The following is a 13,703-nucleotide window of genomic DNA, read 5'->3' on the forward strand; positions in this document are numbered from 1 at the left end:
ACCTTAGACCCCAGATGATGAAGCAGCCACATCCTCCAGCTCTCTCTGAGCTTCAGTGCATCACCATCTACAACCACCATTTTAGCCAAGGGGCAGGTAGAACCAAAGCTCACTCCAGCTTGAGAAATATTGACTGCAAGGACACAAGAAAGACCAACCTGATGTAACAGAAGCAGAGAGAGGCCAAAATCTAAAGGCTTCACCCATTCGAAGGGGCAAGTCCAGATCAGTACAGTTTTCATTGTGCAGAACAAGACTCTAAGAATGGTGAAAAGCTGCTCTAAAAAGTATTTTCTGGTGGAAGGTTTAGGGTTTGTTAGAATGGTCCACTTAAAAAAAAGTCACAGTTTTAGTTATTAGAAAGCTTTTTAGCTTTGAAGACTCACAGACCTGTAAACACAGCTTTCTGTTGCTTGGTTGCCAACAACTGATTGGGAAGTTAGTTTTCAGGCCAAAAAAATAAACATGTATCTGTTACCTTCTACATGGCTCCAGCAAACACATACTACAATTGCCTCACATCTCTAGCATTCACGTTTCACCCTCACAACCTAAGTAACACTCCTCAACTCGACCAAGGAGGAACTCTTCATCATTTAAACTCCTCTCAATACAGAGGCTAACACCCAAACAGGGAATGAGCAGGTTATGTTTAAATACTCATTATCAGAAGACATTTCGCTGGTTCTTTGATGTGGTAGGGGTTGAAGAGAGAGGGAAAGAAGGGGGATTTAAGAGGGATGCTCCCAAAGCCGCACAGCCTAACAGTGTCACCACGTCAGTCTTGTTAGTTTTGTGGAACAGTCTCATGTCAAACTGTGTCAGTGCTAAACAAAGAAATGCAGCAATTCTCTTGCTGGGGAAGTATGAAGAGTTATCAGTGTTTCAGGGTCCAGCAACAGAATCCGTTGCTGTAAAGCATCCTGGGTTCACCAGCACACCCACTGCATCCAGCCCTCCAGCCCTCTGTCACTTTACTGACGCCAATTTATTGCTGCTTCTATCAAGGGACAACCCCCAGAACGTCATGTCTCCAGGCAAGACCCCTGAATAGGTAATCCTGTGTGAACAGAAGGAGCAAAGAGCACTTGGTGGGCAACGTCTCCCAAAAATAGGAACAATAGGTCCAATATCCAGAAATTCATTCTCTGGGCAGTAGCAGAAGGAAACAATGGAAAGAACACACATGGGGACCACACACACCAAACCTTCTGTACTACTGCCAAATGTAGGACTCGGGTTTTTCTACCTTCCAGGTTCAAAATTTTGAGAAGTGTCAAAACCAAGACTTCCTAATTGTGCTTAGTTTTGTATGAGCTTTTTTTTTTTACTCTTCCAGGAAGCCCTGCGATGGAAGCACATCCCCTGCTGCTAACTAGACACCGACAAACTCATTGTTAAATATGACAAATCTGTCAGAACCGATTCCCATCGTGCTCAGCACATGACAGGTCAAGCACAAATTGCCAGCTGCCAAGTTTAACTCTCATCTATTTTTCTCATGTGCCAAGAGAAGATTCAAATGCAAGAGGGGGAAAAAGAAAAAGTGTCAGACTTTTTCATTCAGGGCAGTGACTGCCTGGATGGCTGTACAGAGCACGTGTACATCTTCTGCACGTGCTGAGGGAGCTTTGCACCTATGAGTACAAGAGTCAGTGGAAGCAGAACACAGCCATTCATGTTGGTGAAGAACCGTTTAGCTATCTAGGGTTTGTCCAGATGGAAAACTCATTTCTTAACATCAGGCACATCACACTCCTGCTGCTGGACAGCCCGGCAGCTGTCTCTGCCACAATGAATTCTGAGGATGCTGTGACAGGGTTCAGTGAGATCAGGAACGGGTTATACTAGCCATCGACCTTCTACATCTCACCTTCACCACTCCCAGCATCCCCATGACCACACTTTACCCCCTACACTGTCAGGTTTTAATCTCATCAGGGCTGCAAGCACAGCCTGATCCCCTGCCTGAGCTTCTGAGGTCTCTGCACCCCGGTACAGAGTTCCATCACCCATTTCCTCACACCTAGCAGCCGCAGCCAGGTAGTGCGACCTTCTTTCTTTAGGCCTCCCAGTCGAGACATGATTTACCAAAACTTCCAAGGCAGCTCCTCCTTCATCCTCTGGCCCAGCACAGAGACCTCACTTCTCCTCCCCCCTGACAGTCCCCACAGTGGGCTGGACGGAGCCATGCAAAACTCAGGGTGTCGGATGGTGCGGGGTGACCTGGTCTCATGACAGTGTAACTCACAACTCCCATGTTCCCCTTCAGAAACAGCTAAATAAGCAAAAAGCATGAATATAAAGACACTGGAGTCCTGGAGCTAAGAACAGCAATATATTTCTTCTTCTCATAAACTCCTCTCCAAAGCCAGTTAGTTACCGCAGTAAAGTATTTCTCTGTAATCTCAAATGCAGAGTAATGTGTTCCAATAGAGATTTTACAAGAGTCAGCTCATGCTTGAAATCCTAAAGTTTGTCCTTCTGAGCAGAAAAATCTGTTTTCATTTGGATATACCTTCCCCCACAATTCCTTTTTATTACCGTGCTCCTCCTGAGCACACGGTGTCACAAAGACGACAACACAGATCATCTACAACATTATTTATCTTTCTCTGTGTTGTCTTCCCAGTATTCACAGTGCTCTTGTTTGCTTTCCTGAGGTATCAACCAGCAGTTTATTCACCTCTCTAAGCCAACATGGGAGGATGAAGATGGAGAGCACACGAGTGTGCTGCTTACCTGGGCGCTAGTGCAAGGGCAACTGATCCTGATGGGCTTTTCCCTGGTTCTGCAGTATGGGTGTACAGGGAAGGGAGGAAGGAAAGAGGGTATGGAGATGGGGTGAAGACAAACTACTTAACTCAAAAGGATCATTTTCTTTCATGCATTATAAAGCCCTTTCCTAAGCCCCTGCCTCGCCACTTTGCCCCCACCCCTGAACGCTATATGATGGGAGGAGGGACAAGACAGGGACCCAGTGTAAGTCACCCTGTGCCCTGTGTGAGTGCCTGCACTGCAATCACAGCAGCTGTGTCCCAAAAACATCCCCCAGAGCCCTGGCTCACAGCCTGGTCAAGTAACATAGTAGGGGAATTCACCCCTTGGGTGGTATCTTGGAGAAACACTGAAATCAATAGTATTGTGTCACTCATTTCACTGATCATCGAATCCTTTGTAACTCATGTTTTAGCTCTGAACTGGGAGGGGGGGAAAGGGTATTTATAGTTGGAGAAATGCTTGCTACAATATTTGGCAGCTCCTGAGTGATTTTGTGCTGTGCTTGATTGCTCTCATGTAATGGCATTTCACAGAGCGGTCTGAGAGTCTGCCCGGGCATCAGAAGGTTTCCTGATGGTGTTTGCCTCTATGGAGCCACAAATGCTGACACCAAAGCATCTCCCTTTGAAGAGTGACAGGCAGGTAGCCCCCAGTTCCCACCCAACCCCAGTGCAAATGTCTAGAGCAATACGCACACACTCTGGTCTCCTCCCAGCCGGTTTCAGACTGAGCTTTTCCTTGGTACCAGACCTAGCAGACACAGGGAGAGTAATAGATGGACAAAATCTGGCACTCAGGGACTCTCCCTGAAGTCAGCGGCACAAGTGGTGGCAGGCAAAAGAGCCCCTTGGCTTCAGCCTGTGCATCTTCTGTCCTGGGCACAACCTTGTGGCACAGGATTCCTGGGTCTGGCAGCAAGACACTGGACACACAGGTGCCCTCTCTTCCCTTCTGGGGTTGAACGGCTGAAGTTGCCTTCAGCTTTCGGAGGTTAAGAGGTACCCCAGCACGGCAAGGGAAGGGTCGGCTTAAGCAGGGAGCCAATCCTGCAGCCCAGGCTCAGCCGGAGCAAGAAGCTGCCTACAGACCCTTGGGTGTCTGACCCATTCTGGCACCCAGCAAGGTGCTTCAGAATGCCAGCGCCTCCCTGGGTGCCCCCACAGCTTTCCTGCTGCTCTCCTGGCGCAACAGACGGTTCAGGCTGTCTGGCACGTACGCCCCAAATTCACACTGAAGAAGTGGCAGGCTGCTAACATCCCTCTACCACGCTTTTGGCAAGGAGTCAGGAGCCAGCACCAAACACCTGCAAATATTTGAGGCTGAAGTTCTCTCTCTCTCTCTCTCTCTCTCTCTCGTGTTTTTGGGCATTTTTAAAATAACTCTCTTCCTGCCAGGCTCTGACAAACCAGTGTTTTCATGGTTCATTTAATTCATGTCTATTTTCTTGTCTGAGATTAATAAGTAATGTGCATTTATATTATTATTAGCAATGGAATAGGCTGCTCAGGGGTGTGTGGAGTCTCCTTCTCTGGAGATATTCCAGACCTGTCCGGACGCCAACCTGTGTGACCTGTCCTAGGGAACATGCTTTGGCAGGAGGGTGGGACTCGATGATCTCTCAAGCTCTCAAACACCGGTATGCTTTCAGCACCGGCACAAGAAAGGGTGTTTTCTGCCCGCTCCACTGCCACATTCAGTGGTTTTCAAGTATCTTGTGTTTCAATCTTAATCAAACACTTCAAACTTCTGTCCTGGCTCCTGAAAACTCCCTGTATGAGGAGTGCAGGTCAAACACTTCCCAGGACACAGCGGGGGAACGTTTAATGGAAAATGATGATGCTGCATTTCCAGCCCAGTCCTCCTTAGTAATTTAGATACATACAGGCAAACCTTGGATATGTACATAACATGCTAAAACTCTGCATTGTTTTTAAATATTAATTACAAAATATAAACCCGTGTCTCTGAATGAAGCCTCCGGGCATGCCCCTATCTCCTTTACTCCAGTGGGAAAACCCATCAGTTGCCGGTCTTCCCTGCTCACACATGGACTAGAACCCCATTCTGCTCATTCCAGGACACTAAAGCTGGGAACAACGGCCAGATTTAGCTTCAGAGCCTTGGTTTCTCCTTGCTCCTTCCCTCACAGGTGTGTTTGTCCATGTGAGAGGGCACGTACGTGCCCTAGGGACTCACAGCGAGCCTTGTATACCAAAAAGAGATACCAAAATGCCCCAAGAAGTTACTTTACATCTTTTAAAGCCTCTATCTAGACATTTCATTCATAGTAAGTGATAATATTCATTAAAATAAATGTTTAACAGCCAGTTATTAGCAGAGTGGTCATACTTTAAACATTTAATTTGCTACCAATACAGTTTTGCATTAGCAAGACTGGAAAACAATTACAAATTACACAATTCAATTTTCCAAATGGATTATTCCATAACTAGGCAGAAAGACTGTTTAAATTACTTCTGCTGTTTCAGGGCGTGATTAATACAATCGGATTAAAACTTAGATTCCCTCGAGGAATCAGTATATTCCTGTCAGCAGTATGCAATTAGTTGGGTTTGTGGGGGAATATTAAGGATCCTTCTGGCACGCTGCAAAGTCAAAAGTCACTGGGAGAAATAAGAATTTCTTCCTTCTCCAATTTTATGTTATTAAAGCATATGGTAATCTGTGGTTGATTATTTACATTTACCAAGTGAGAACTAGACAGCTACCTGAAGGGTAACTCTCTGCACAGATTCTGTAGCCTGGATCCTAATTATTTTCTCTCCCTTGCGGGACCAGATGAATTAAGTGGGCAATTTGCTTTGTGTATGCAAATTTCCAGCTCACTTCATAAGCTACAGACTGCTCTCAGGTGACCTGTATTTTAGGACACTTTAACCTTTCCATGTTGAAAAAGCCAGATTAAAAAGCACTGAAAGGTCAGTACTGTATGAAAAGAGTACTTATTTCTTTCGTTGTTTTAAACTGAGCAGAGAGGACATCAAACCACAGCCTCTGGTGCAAGGCAGCAGCAGATGACATGTGGGTCACTCCAGTGGGAACAAAAGGGGCAGAATGACCACTGAGACACCTCAACAACCCCATGAGTCACCCAGACTTGGGCTGGGAAAAGGAAAGACTGCACTGGGATGAAGGTGCTGAGGACATGCTGTGTGGCCTCAGTCCACGGCGACTGGTACCACCACGGTGCAGCAGCCAAACGCCATGGACAGACTTTCCACTAGTAAGTCAAAGTAACATTTGCACTTCAATTCACCATAGAGAGGAAAAAAAAATAAATAAATAAAGAAAGAAAGAAAAAAAAAGAGCAACCAAATGAAACTACTTAACGCTTCGGTGAAGGAAGTAGGTGCTATTGAAAAATTAGCTCCATTCATCATTTCCCTTTTTCCTACCCTTTACAGTTTTCTGATGGATTAAACCTTCCCTGAGATGGATAGGGCGAGCAGGGGCTCCTCATCTTTCTGGATTTTGCTGCTGCTCACGGCAGCGTTCGAGCACCACCTCAGAACCCAGCTGGGAAGTGACCGGCTGCATTTCTGACCCATCAGTAATCGGCAAGCACAGTTTTCCCCTTACAGCATCATCCACCAGCCCCGTGATGCCTTCGCCCTTCGATTCATTAGCACAAGCGTTTGACACGCCGATGCCTGCCACACTAAAGGGGCCGGCGGGGCTCCTCATTTGCAGGATTAACTTTATTGTCAGAGACAGCAGAAGCAGCATCCAGTCCAGGAGTGACAGCACAGAAAAGCCTTTACACACCATCAAGCTGTTATCACCACAGCTGCTCCTGCTGACCACGTGTACATCAAGACAACAGCAACGACTGCCCTGGGCTTACAGATAATGTTTTGAGTACCAAAGTTCTGTTACTATTATTCAAAAAAAAACCCAGATGACAAGTAGTGCACCTTGAAGACTCTGCCATGTTGTTTTTTTGTTGGTGTGGGATTTTTTTATTAATAATTATGCTTTCTATAAGAGTCAGATCAACTCCAGAGCAGTCTACAGCAGCAATGACACGTTCTTTTTCAACACCTCCCGTTTAATACTGCATCATTCACCACCTCAGAATTTCACACATTTACAAAGCTGACTTTAAAATAAGAAACTCATTTTTACCCACCTGTGCTCTTTGTAAGTTAACATGCTTTAGTCAGCAAATGCTATTTAATATTCATTAGCTTCCTTTCAGTAAGGTTCATTAAAAATAAACAGGACCCATCAACTTGCAGGGCTGACAACTGGAAGACGACTACAGACTCGTTTACCATCACAGGGATAAACGGGGGGGGCAACACAGAGCCTGCTGTGGAACAGCAGCCCTGCAGAAGCAACAGCTCCCTGTCCTGGGGTCAAAATGGCTTATTGTAGTGAGTGCTGCATCACTGCAGAGGGGCAAGCAAGAGCTGATGGTGATGCTCCCAGGGTAGCTCTCCCCACAGCAGTGCGATCAATGCCTGGTGCCCAGTCTGTCTGTGCCCAGGGGCTCACTCAAGCTCATTCTCAGCATCCAGGCTGGCATGGTGCTGGGAAGAGAGATGTCTCCATGTTATACAGGGCAGCAGGTGTTCTGGCAGAACCTTTAGCATTGCACCCTGCTGTTTGAGTCTACCTGCCTGGGATGTCTGTCACGGGTCCAGCCCCATTGCTTAACTCTGCACACTGGCAGGTTGGAAAAGGCTCAGGGTGACAGGAGCAGGTGTCGAGCTCACCAGGTCCAAGATGCCCAAAAGCTACAGAAGCTCAGATCAATCGTCTTGGGTATATCGAGCTTAAGATTCAGACCCCACTTGCCCTCCAAAGCAGTCCCCATTCAATCTACCAGCTGAGTCCTGGTGGAACCAGTGCTTTCGGGAGTACACACTGCATTCAAATGGGGTTTACGTCCCTGAAGGACAAAACATTTCTTCATCCTGCTCTAAATTTAGCTAAATTCTGACAAAACCCCCCACAAAGTATCAGTGTAAGGTGTCTTACTGCTATGACAATGTTTCTCAAAACTTCAGCCAAGACCAGGGTTTCCTTTAACGCCTGTAACTATAAATATTACAGATCCAATTACATACAGTTACAGCTTTCAAATGCAGAAAGCACGAACTCTGCCGCTACTGAAGTCAACAGTTGGTTGAACCAGTAGTTCAAGTAACGGTTAACTATGGACTAAGCTTGACTTAAATCCCTGCAAGCCAGTGAGACTTTCTGTGGTGCCTCAGTCTGCAGATCCAGACGTGGGAAATGCCATTAGGTTACACACAGGACAGGTTAGTGCTAAGAGGAGAAAGAAGCACATTCAATTCAGCCTCCTCAAAGATTTCATACCCATTACCTAGCGGGAACTCCAAGTCAGCAGGTATGGCTGCTGTACTGCATTAACTAACAGATTTGCATCAATAATTGACAGAGACAGACTTGTATCAATACAACATTCCCCATAAAGTTGGAAATTGTCTTATAGACACTGTGCAACCCTCACACACATCAAACCGGGGTGGGGGGGAGGAAAAAACGCACTTCTTACTTTCAAAAGATGCTTAATATCAATGTGAACAAACTGTTTCTGGGCATGACTGACTACAAATAGCCACAGGTTTTATGACCCATCAATTACAAGTTGTGTGGCATGTAGACAGACAAGTCTGAATTCAGATTCAGCGTTCCCTCAAGATTTCCTCCTAAACGCACGTCAAAGTGAGTAAGTGCAGATCAGCCTCACGCTGAGCTGTGCTCGCTGACTCCCAGGAATTTATGCACATAATTCTTAATCTTCTAATATATTAAGCTTTTGCCAACAATGATTATAAATTAAAAGGTTTCTTGTTTTCATCTCCGTGCCCAGGAGAATTACACATGTAAATTCTCAGATGAATATGAAATATGCACATAACTCCGGAGAAGAGATCAGAGGGAAAAACTTCATTCTTTTAATAACAGTGAATTTAGCAAAGGTTTTCACATCACCACTGCAAGAAACACTCACATGTTGCCCTTCATATCTGTAGCAGTCTCCCATCTCCCACAGACACAAAGTCCTAGTGAAATGGGAACCTCTAAGAACCCAGCTTGTTGGAGTCACTCATTACCTTGCACGGTTACCACAGTAATTACTCAGAGTAGTTAGTCACTGCAAAGTATTTCAGCTCTGCTTGTAAAGGGCTGAGGAAAGCAGCACACATCTTCTCTAAAAATAAAGTTGTTTTCCATTAGCTTCACAAGATGTTTGCTACAAAGCAGACGGTAGAAAACCTTGTCTGCCTCTACTTTCCTGAATGAATGAACATACAAGTGGGTCTCAGACCTCGATAGTAAAAAAAATTTCCAGTTTTCAGGCCAATAAATACATGATAACTTCAGATTTTATTCTTGATCACATGTAGAAACACGGAGAAATAACTGTATTACCAAGGCTTACCTTGTGATAGCATCTAAAGTAAGCAGCTCGTTCATCTGAGAATTTCTCCAACCTCTTCGGCCCTTTGCTTGAAGCTTTTTTGAATACTAACCAGCATCTCTGGTAAATCTAGAAACACAAGAGAATAAACTTGGCATCTGCAATGACTCGAATATCACTAATATTTGCATAGAAGTTCAACTCGTAAATCAGCTCTTGCTCTGGAGCTCAAATTAATGGCTCTTGGTAGCTTAGACAAAAAATAAAAAAACCCAAGTTAATGGACAGTTACATCCTATTTCTTTTGAATTATGATACAGTCAGAAACTCTGATGACAGTGCATGCTGGCATGGAACGGCTGCGATTGTGCTTGCAAAGGGAGGGCTCTTTTTAAACAAAGTGACACCCTTCTCCCCACGCATCAGCCACTGGCTCCAGTCTTGCATGCTCAGGGCAGGCATGAAGGAAGTTTGAGCCGACAGGTTCCAGTGGATCTTCTACCACACAGGTAAGAGAGAAAACCATACGTGTATCTTCGGTGTATAAGGGTAAATGAGGATACACTCCGGAGAAGGAACAGAATTACTGGGTAATGGAAAAGACAGATCATTTAACTGCAGAACCCAGGACCACTCCAGCAACTGGCATTCTGCCTTCAAGGTCCAGTTGAATTGAAATTCAAGTCACTCAGGGCAGACAGACTGCAGGCAGAGTGGCTGAAAAGCCACCTTTCCATCTGCAGCATTAAGCCACTTCCTCTCTCACACTTCTGGCCCCATTTCTTGCAGTCTTCCCAGCCATTCTCTAGCTGTGGTGCACTTTCAACCCCCTTCTTACATTCAAAACTGTAAGTCCCTGTTTAGGCAACGTACTGGCTGCAGAGAAGGAAGAGTTATAGGCTTTGCCAACTGTGCCCAGCCTGCGTTTCATCAGTAATTCCAAAACAACACCTGGCAAGTTGGAAACAAGGCAAAACCACCACTAAAATTAGTGTGACTCCAAAAGGGAAAAAAACCCCAAACCTGATCAGTTGTTATCAAGCAGTTCACAGCTCTGGCAGAGCTCCAGCCCAGCACAAATTCACTAGAATGATCAGTGACAAGACCCATCCAAACATCTCCCTGCCTCCACCAGAGCCAGAGCCCACCAGGTAACCAGCAGCCACGGCAACTCCATCCTTTGAATCCCTGATGGGTTTCTAACCAATGTCTTCAGCACAACATCCATGAAAAGTAGCTATAACTTTATTTTTGTGCCCCAAAATGACTGCTAGTTGACTAGCTGAGCCTCTTTTACCGGCTTTTAGCTGTCTCTATGAAGATGTTCAGGGAACCACCTTATTCTCCCTCAGCTTTATGATTCTGCCTCACACGTGGGGCGCTCCAGCTCCCATCCCACTTGGCTGCAGAGCACTGAGCATACGGACAGGCTGCTCCGATGCCAGGCACCAGCTGAACCTACCAAGATTTTCTTCCAATTTTCCAGCTTATTGGCCGCTCAGCCTGTTCGGTTTGATGCGAGGGTGTGAAGGGAATTGTGCAGGAAGCACTAGACACTGATCAAAATGCGAGCTTACCCCCCAAAAGGGGAATTCAGACACACACCCACTGCTCATGGAAGAGACCTTCTACATTTGGCTTTGGAGAATCTTGTGTGGCCGGCCAACCTCATAACACCTGAGAAGAAAAAAATCTCCAAAACAGCATGAAGAATTTGGGGCAGAACAGGACAGTAACACTCTTCTACAAATAATGATGGAAGTTTTGCTCTGCCTCCAGCTGGGCACCGATCCAGGACAGTTATCACCCTTCCAAATGCCACGGGAAGTGTAAGTACTATTAACAGTCAACTCCAGCCAAGCATGGTGCATGGTTAGAAGAAGTTGGTGCTACTCAATTTATTACTGTAGTTCAACAATGACTAATCCAAGGCTCATTCTTGGATTTAGATCAGAATCAGGGTACAGCCAGGGGGAAAAAAACCCCAACCAAACACAAAACCAAACCAAAAAACCCTTGTTACATATAAGTACCTCCAAGGATGTAAAAGCCAGATCAGCCTACAATATAAATCCTGGTTTTGAGTCTTGGTTCCGCTCCTGTATCACAATAATTCTGTAACAAGAGTCCCAGGGTTGGAACAGATGATGCCAGTACCTCAGGGAAACATCACCATGACCCACATGGCTACACGTGTAAAGAGCCAACAGCCTTCATGACCCTAACTTGAGCAAACTGGAGGAGAGTCAGGTCATGAAAGTCCCTCCCTTGATCTTCCTCCTCCTTCTGCATGAGCTGGTCATCCCTCTCCTCTTAGGGAATCTCTAGTCAGAAAGATTCTACCATAGTAGTAGTTTAAAGTAGAATAAAGTTGTTTTGAATGGGTACTGTTATCACAGTCACATTCCTATGCTCCCATGACATGTATATCCCACAAGACAACACCCAGCACTCATCTTAAGCGAGCACAAACAGCATGATACCCTAAACCTCTAGCAATAAAGTGATAAAAAGGGGGGGTTGGACTAGATGACCTTTAAAGGTCCCTTCCAACCCAAACCATTCTACAAGTCTATAAATAACAGATTTGGCAGCATCTGCCCAGGAGCATAGAAAGCCCTTCAACACAGCCGACGCACAGAAGAGATGATGTCGTGCCCAAGACAGATGTATCTGTAGACCCTGTTACAAGCTACAGTACAGAGCAAGTAATTAGGTCTTTGGTGCCACCATGATCTCGTACGTGTCTCAGATTTGTCAGTATTGCTTCAGGTTGAAGACAGCACGCGAGCTGTTTATGTTGTTACAGCTGCTGTGACAGCAGCAACAGGAACCAGCCCCAAATGCTCTTTGGTGCCTACTCCATCACGAATACTTAGCTCACTTATCCCTCAGATCAACATTTTCACTACTACTCCACGAATAGGAATTAGTTGAAAGAACTGCTGTAATTACTTCCACTCCAAACACTTGTGCTGACAGTGATTAGATAATCCAAACAGCAAATCAGGATCTGATGTGCTGAGAGAGAACAGTAATAGCTGTCATTTGCATAGCACCTAAATGTACAAAGCTCTCCCTGGGAGATGTTCCCAGAAAGCCTAACTCAAATTTTGAGTATCAAAAATTAGCATCTACCTCCTCTGGTCTGTCCTGGAGATTCCAGCTGCTAACAGCCCATCAAGCCAGCACCAAACAACACAGAACCAGAGGAAAACAACACAACTGTTTATGAAGTGGATCATCTGAAACCCATATAGGTGATCCAACATGCATGTCCAAGGTCACGTCAAAACAGTTCTATTTTGGGCTCCAAGGGTCAGCTGATATAAATCATTACCACCACCCAAGTCAAAGAAGGAGCGACTTCAAAGGAATGATGCAATCTGAGTATTCGGATTCCTGCCTCTCACTGCTGTGCCTTCGACAGGCAGGGCAGTTCAGCCCTGCACGCTCCTTCTCATGCTGGAAACCGTGCTGTGGAGCTGCCAGCCTCAGCTGGGACCAGCCAGCATTGCACTGAGAGAAAGTGGAAACATTTCTTTTGAACTTCCCAGGATTCATGGTTTGAGAACCGTCTCAGAGAGGGAAACAGGAATCAGAGGCTGGTGTCCTACGTGATGTCCCAAAGCCCTGGTCCACCCTGGAAAGGGGTGTGGGGAGGGAGGGCTGTCCGGCTTCACCACCTCCCACCCAGCTGATCAGAAAAGCAAGATGACTAAGAGCTAGATCCTCAGATGCTGAAAATGTCACTCTTCATTTATGGAGCACAAGCTCTTCCACACGAGACACAAACATCTGAATTAGGAAGTAAAATTTACATTTCAGTCCAAAGCAAGTTTGCCCCTCAATAGTTTTTTTTCAGCAACTGATCTAAAAAAACATCTGGAAACAGCCAAATATTTAGGCCTTGGAAGGGGGAGGCTGATTTTCATTTCTGGAGGTAGGGGGGGTAAAACTGGTTATATTTTTAAACTAAGACACATGGCTTCCCCTACATCATGGCAAAGCAAACCTGCTTGACTGCAGGACTGAACAACCCCACCCCATAACTCTTACTTAAGAGGGATATCAAGAAGACAGAGAAAAGTCTTATCTGGCAAATTTCTCCTTTGCAAAGAAGCTGTGAGCCCTCCACAAAAGCCGCCCTGTTTTGTTCCCATATTGAGTTTTTCTGCTCTCTGCCCCAAACCAGAGAATTCCAGTGACCTGCACTCACAGGGACACTGAACCTCACATTGAATAAACTGGGCCTTTTTAGAAGCAGTGGCCAAAAGAATGGCTGTGTGCCCTGGGATGAGCACCAGAAAGCCTGGGCTATTGCCAGAACTTGCCGTTTGTGACTCTGATAACCTCTAGAAACAGATACTCTCCGTAACGGCATAGCACAGCGGCACACGGGATTTCTCACAGCATGTCCTAAACTTTGCTTTTTTGCAGGAAAAAACACTGCTGATTTATCCCAGAGTGATAGCTGGCTCACCCATTGAAGTACCTCAGTCACAAA

At 45.6% G+C, this 13,703-nt stretch overlaps 1 protein-coding gene across 2 annotated transcripts in view; it reads right to left on the reverse strand.

The window, feature by feature from the left end:
• The window catches only part of DOK5 (docking protein 5), a 42,230-nt gene that overhangs the window by 12,719 nt on the left and 15,808 nt on the right, over nt 1–13,703 (reverse strand). For both annotated transcript variants that reach the window (XM_084271585.1, XM_084271584.1), the window contains exon 2: nt 9,218–9,325. In XM_084271585.1, the coding sequence (XP_084127711.1) occupies nt 9,218–9,325 (108 nt within the window). The remainder of the gene's footprint in view (nt 1–9,217; nt 9,326–13,703) is intronic.

This window comes from Gallinula chloropus (genome assembly GCF_964237585.1).
Source record: "Gallinula chloropus genome assembly, chromosome: 16".
NCBI classification, from domain to species: Eukaryota; Metazoa; Chordata; class Aves; order Gruiformes; family Rallidae; genus Gallinula; species Gallinula chloropus.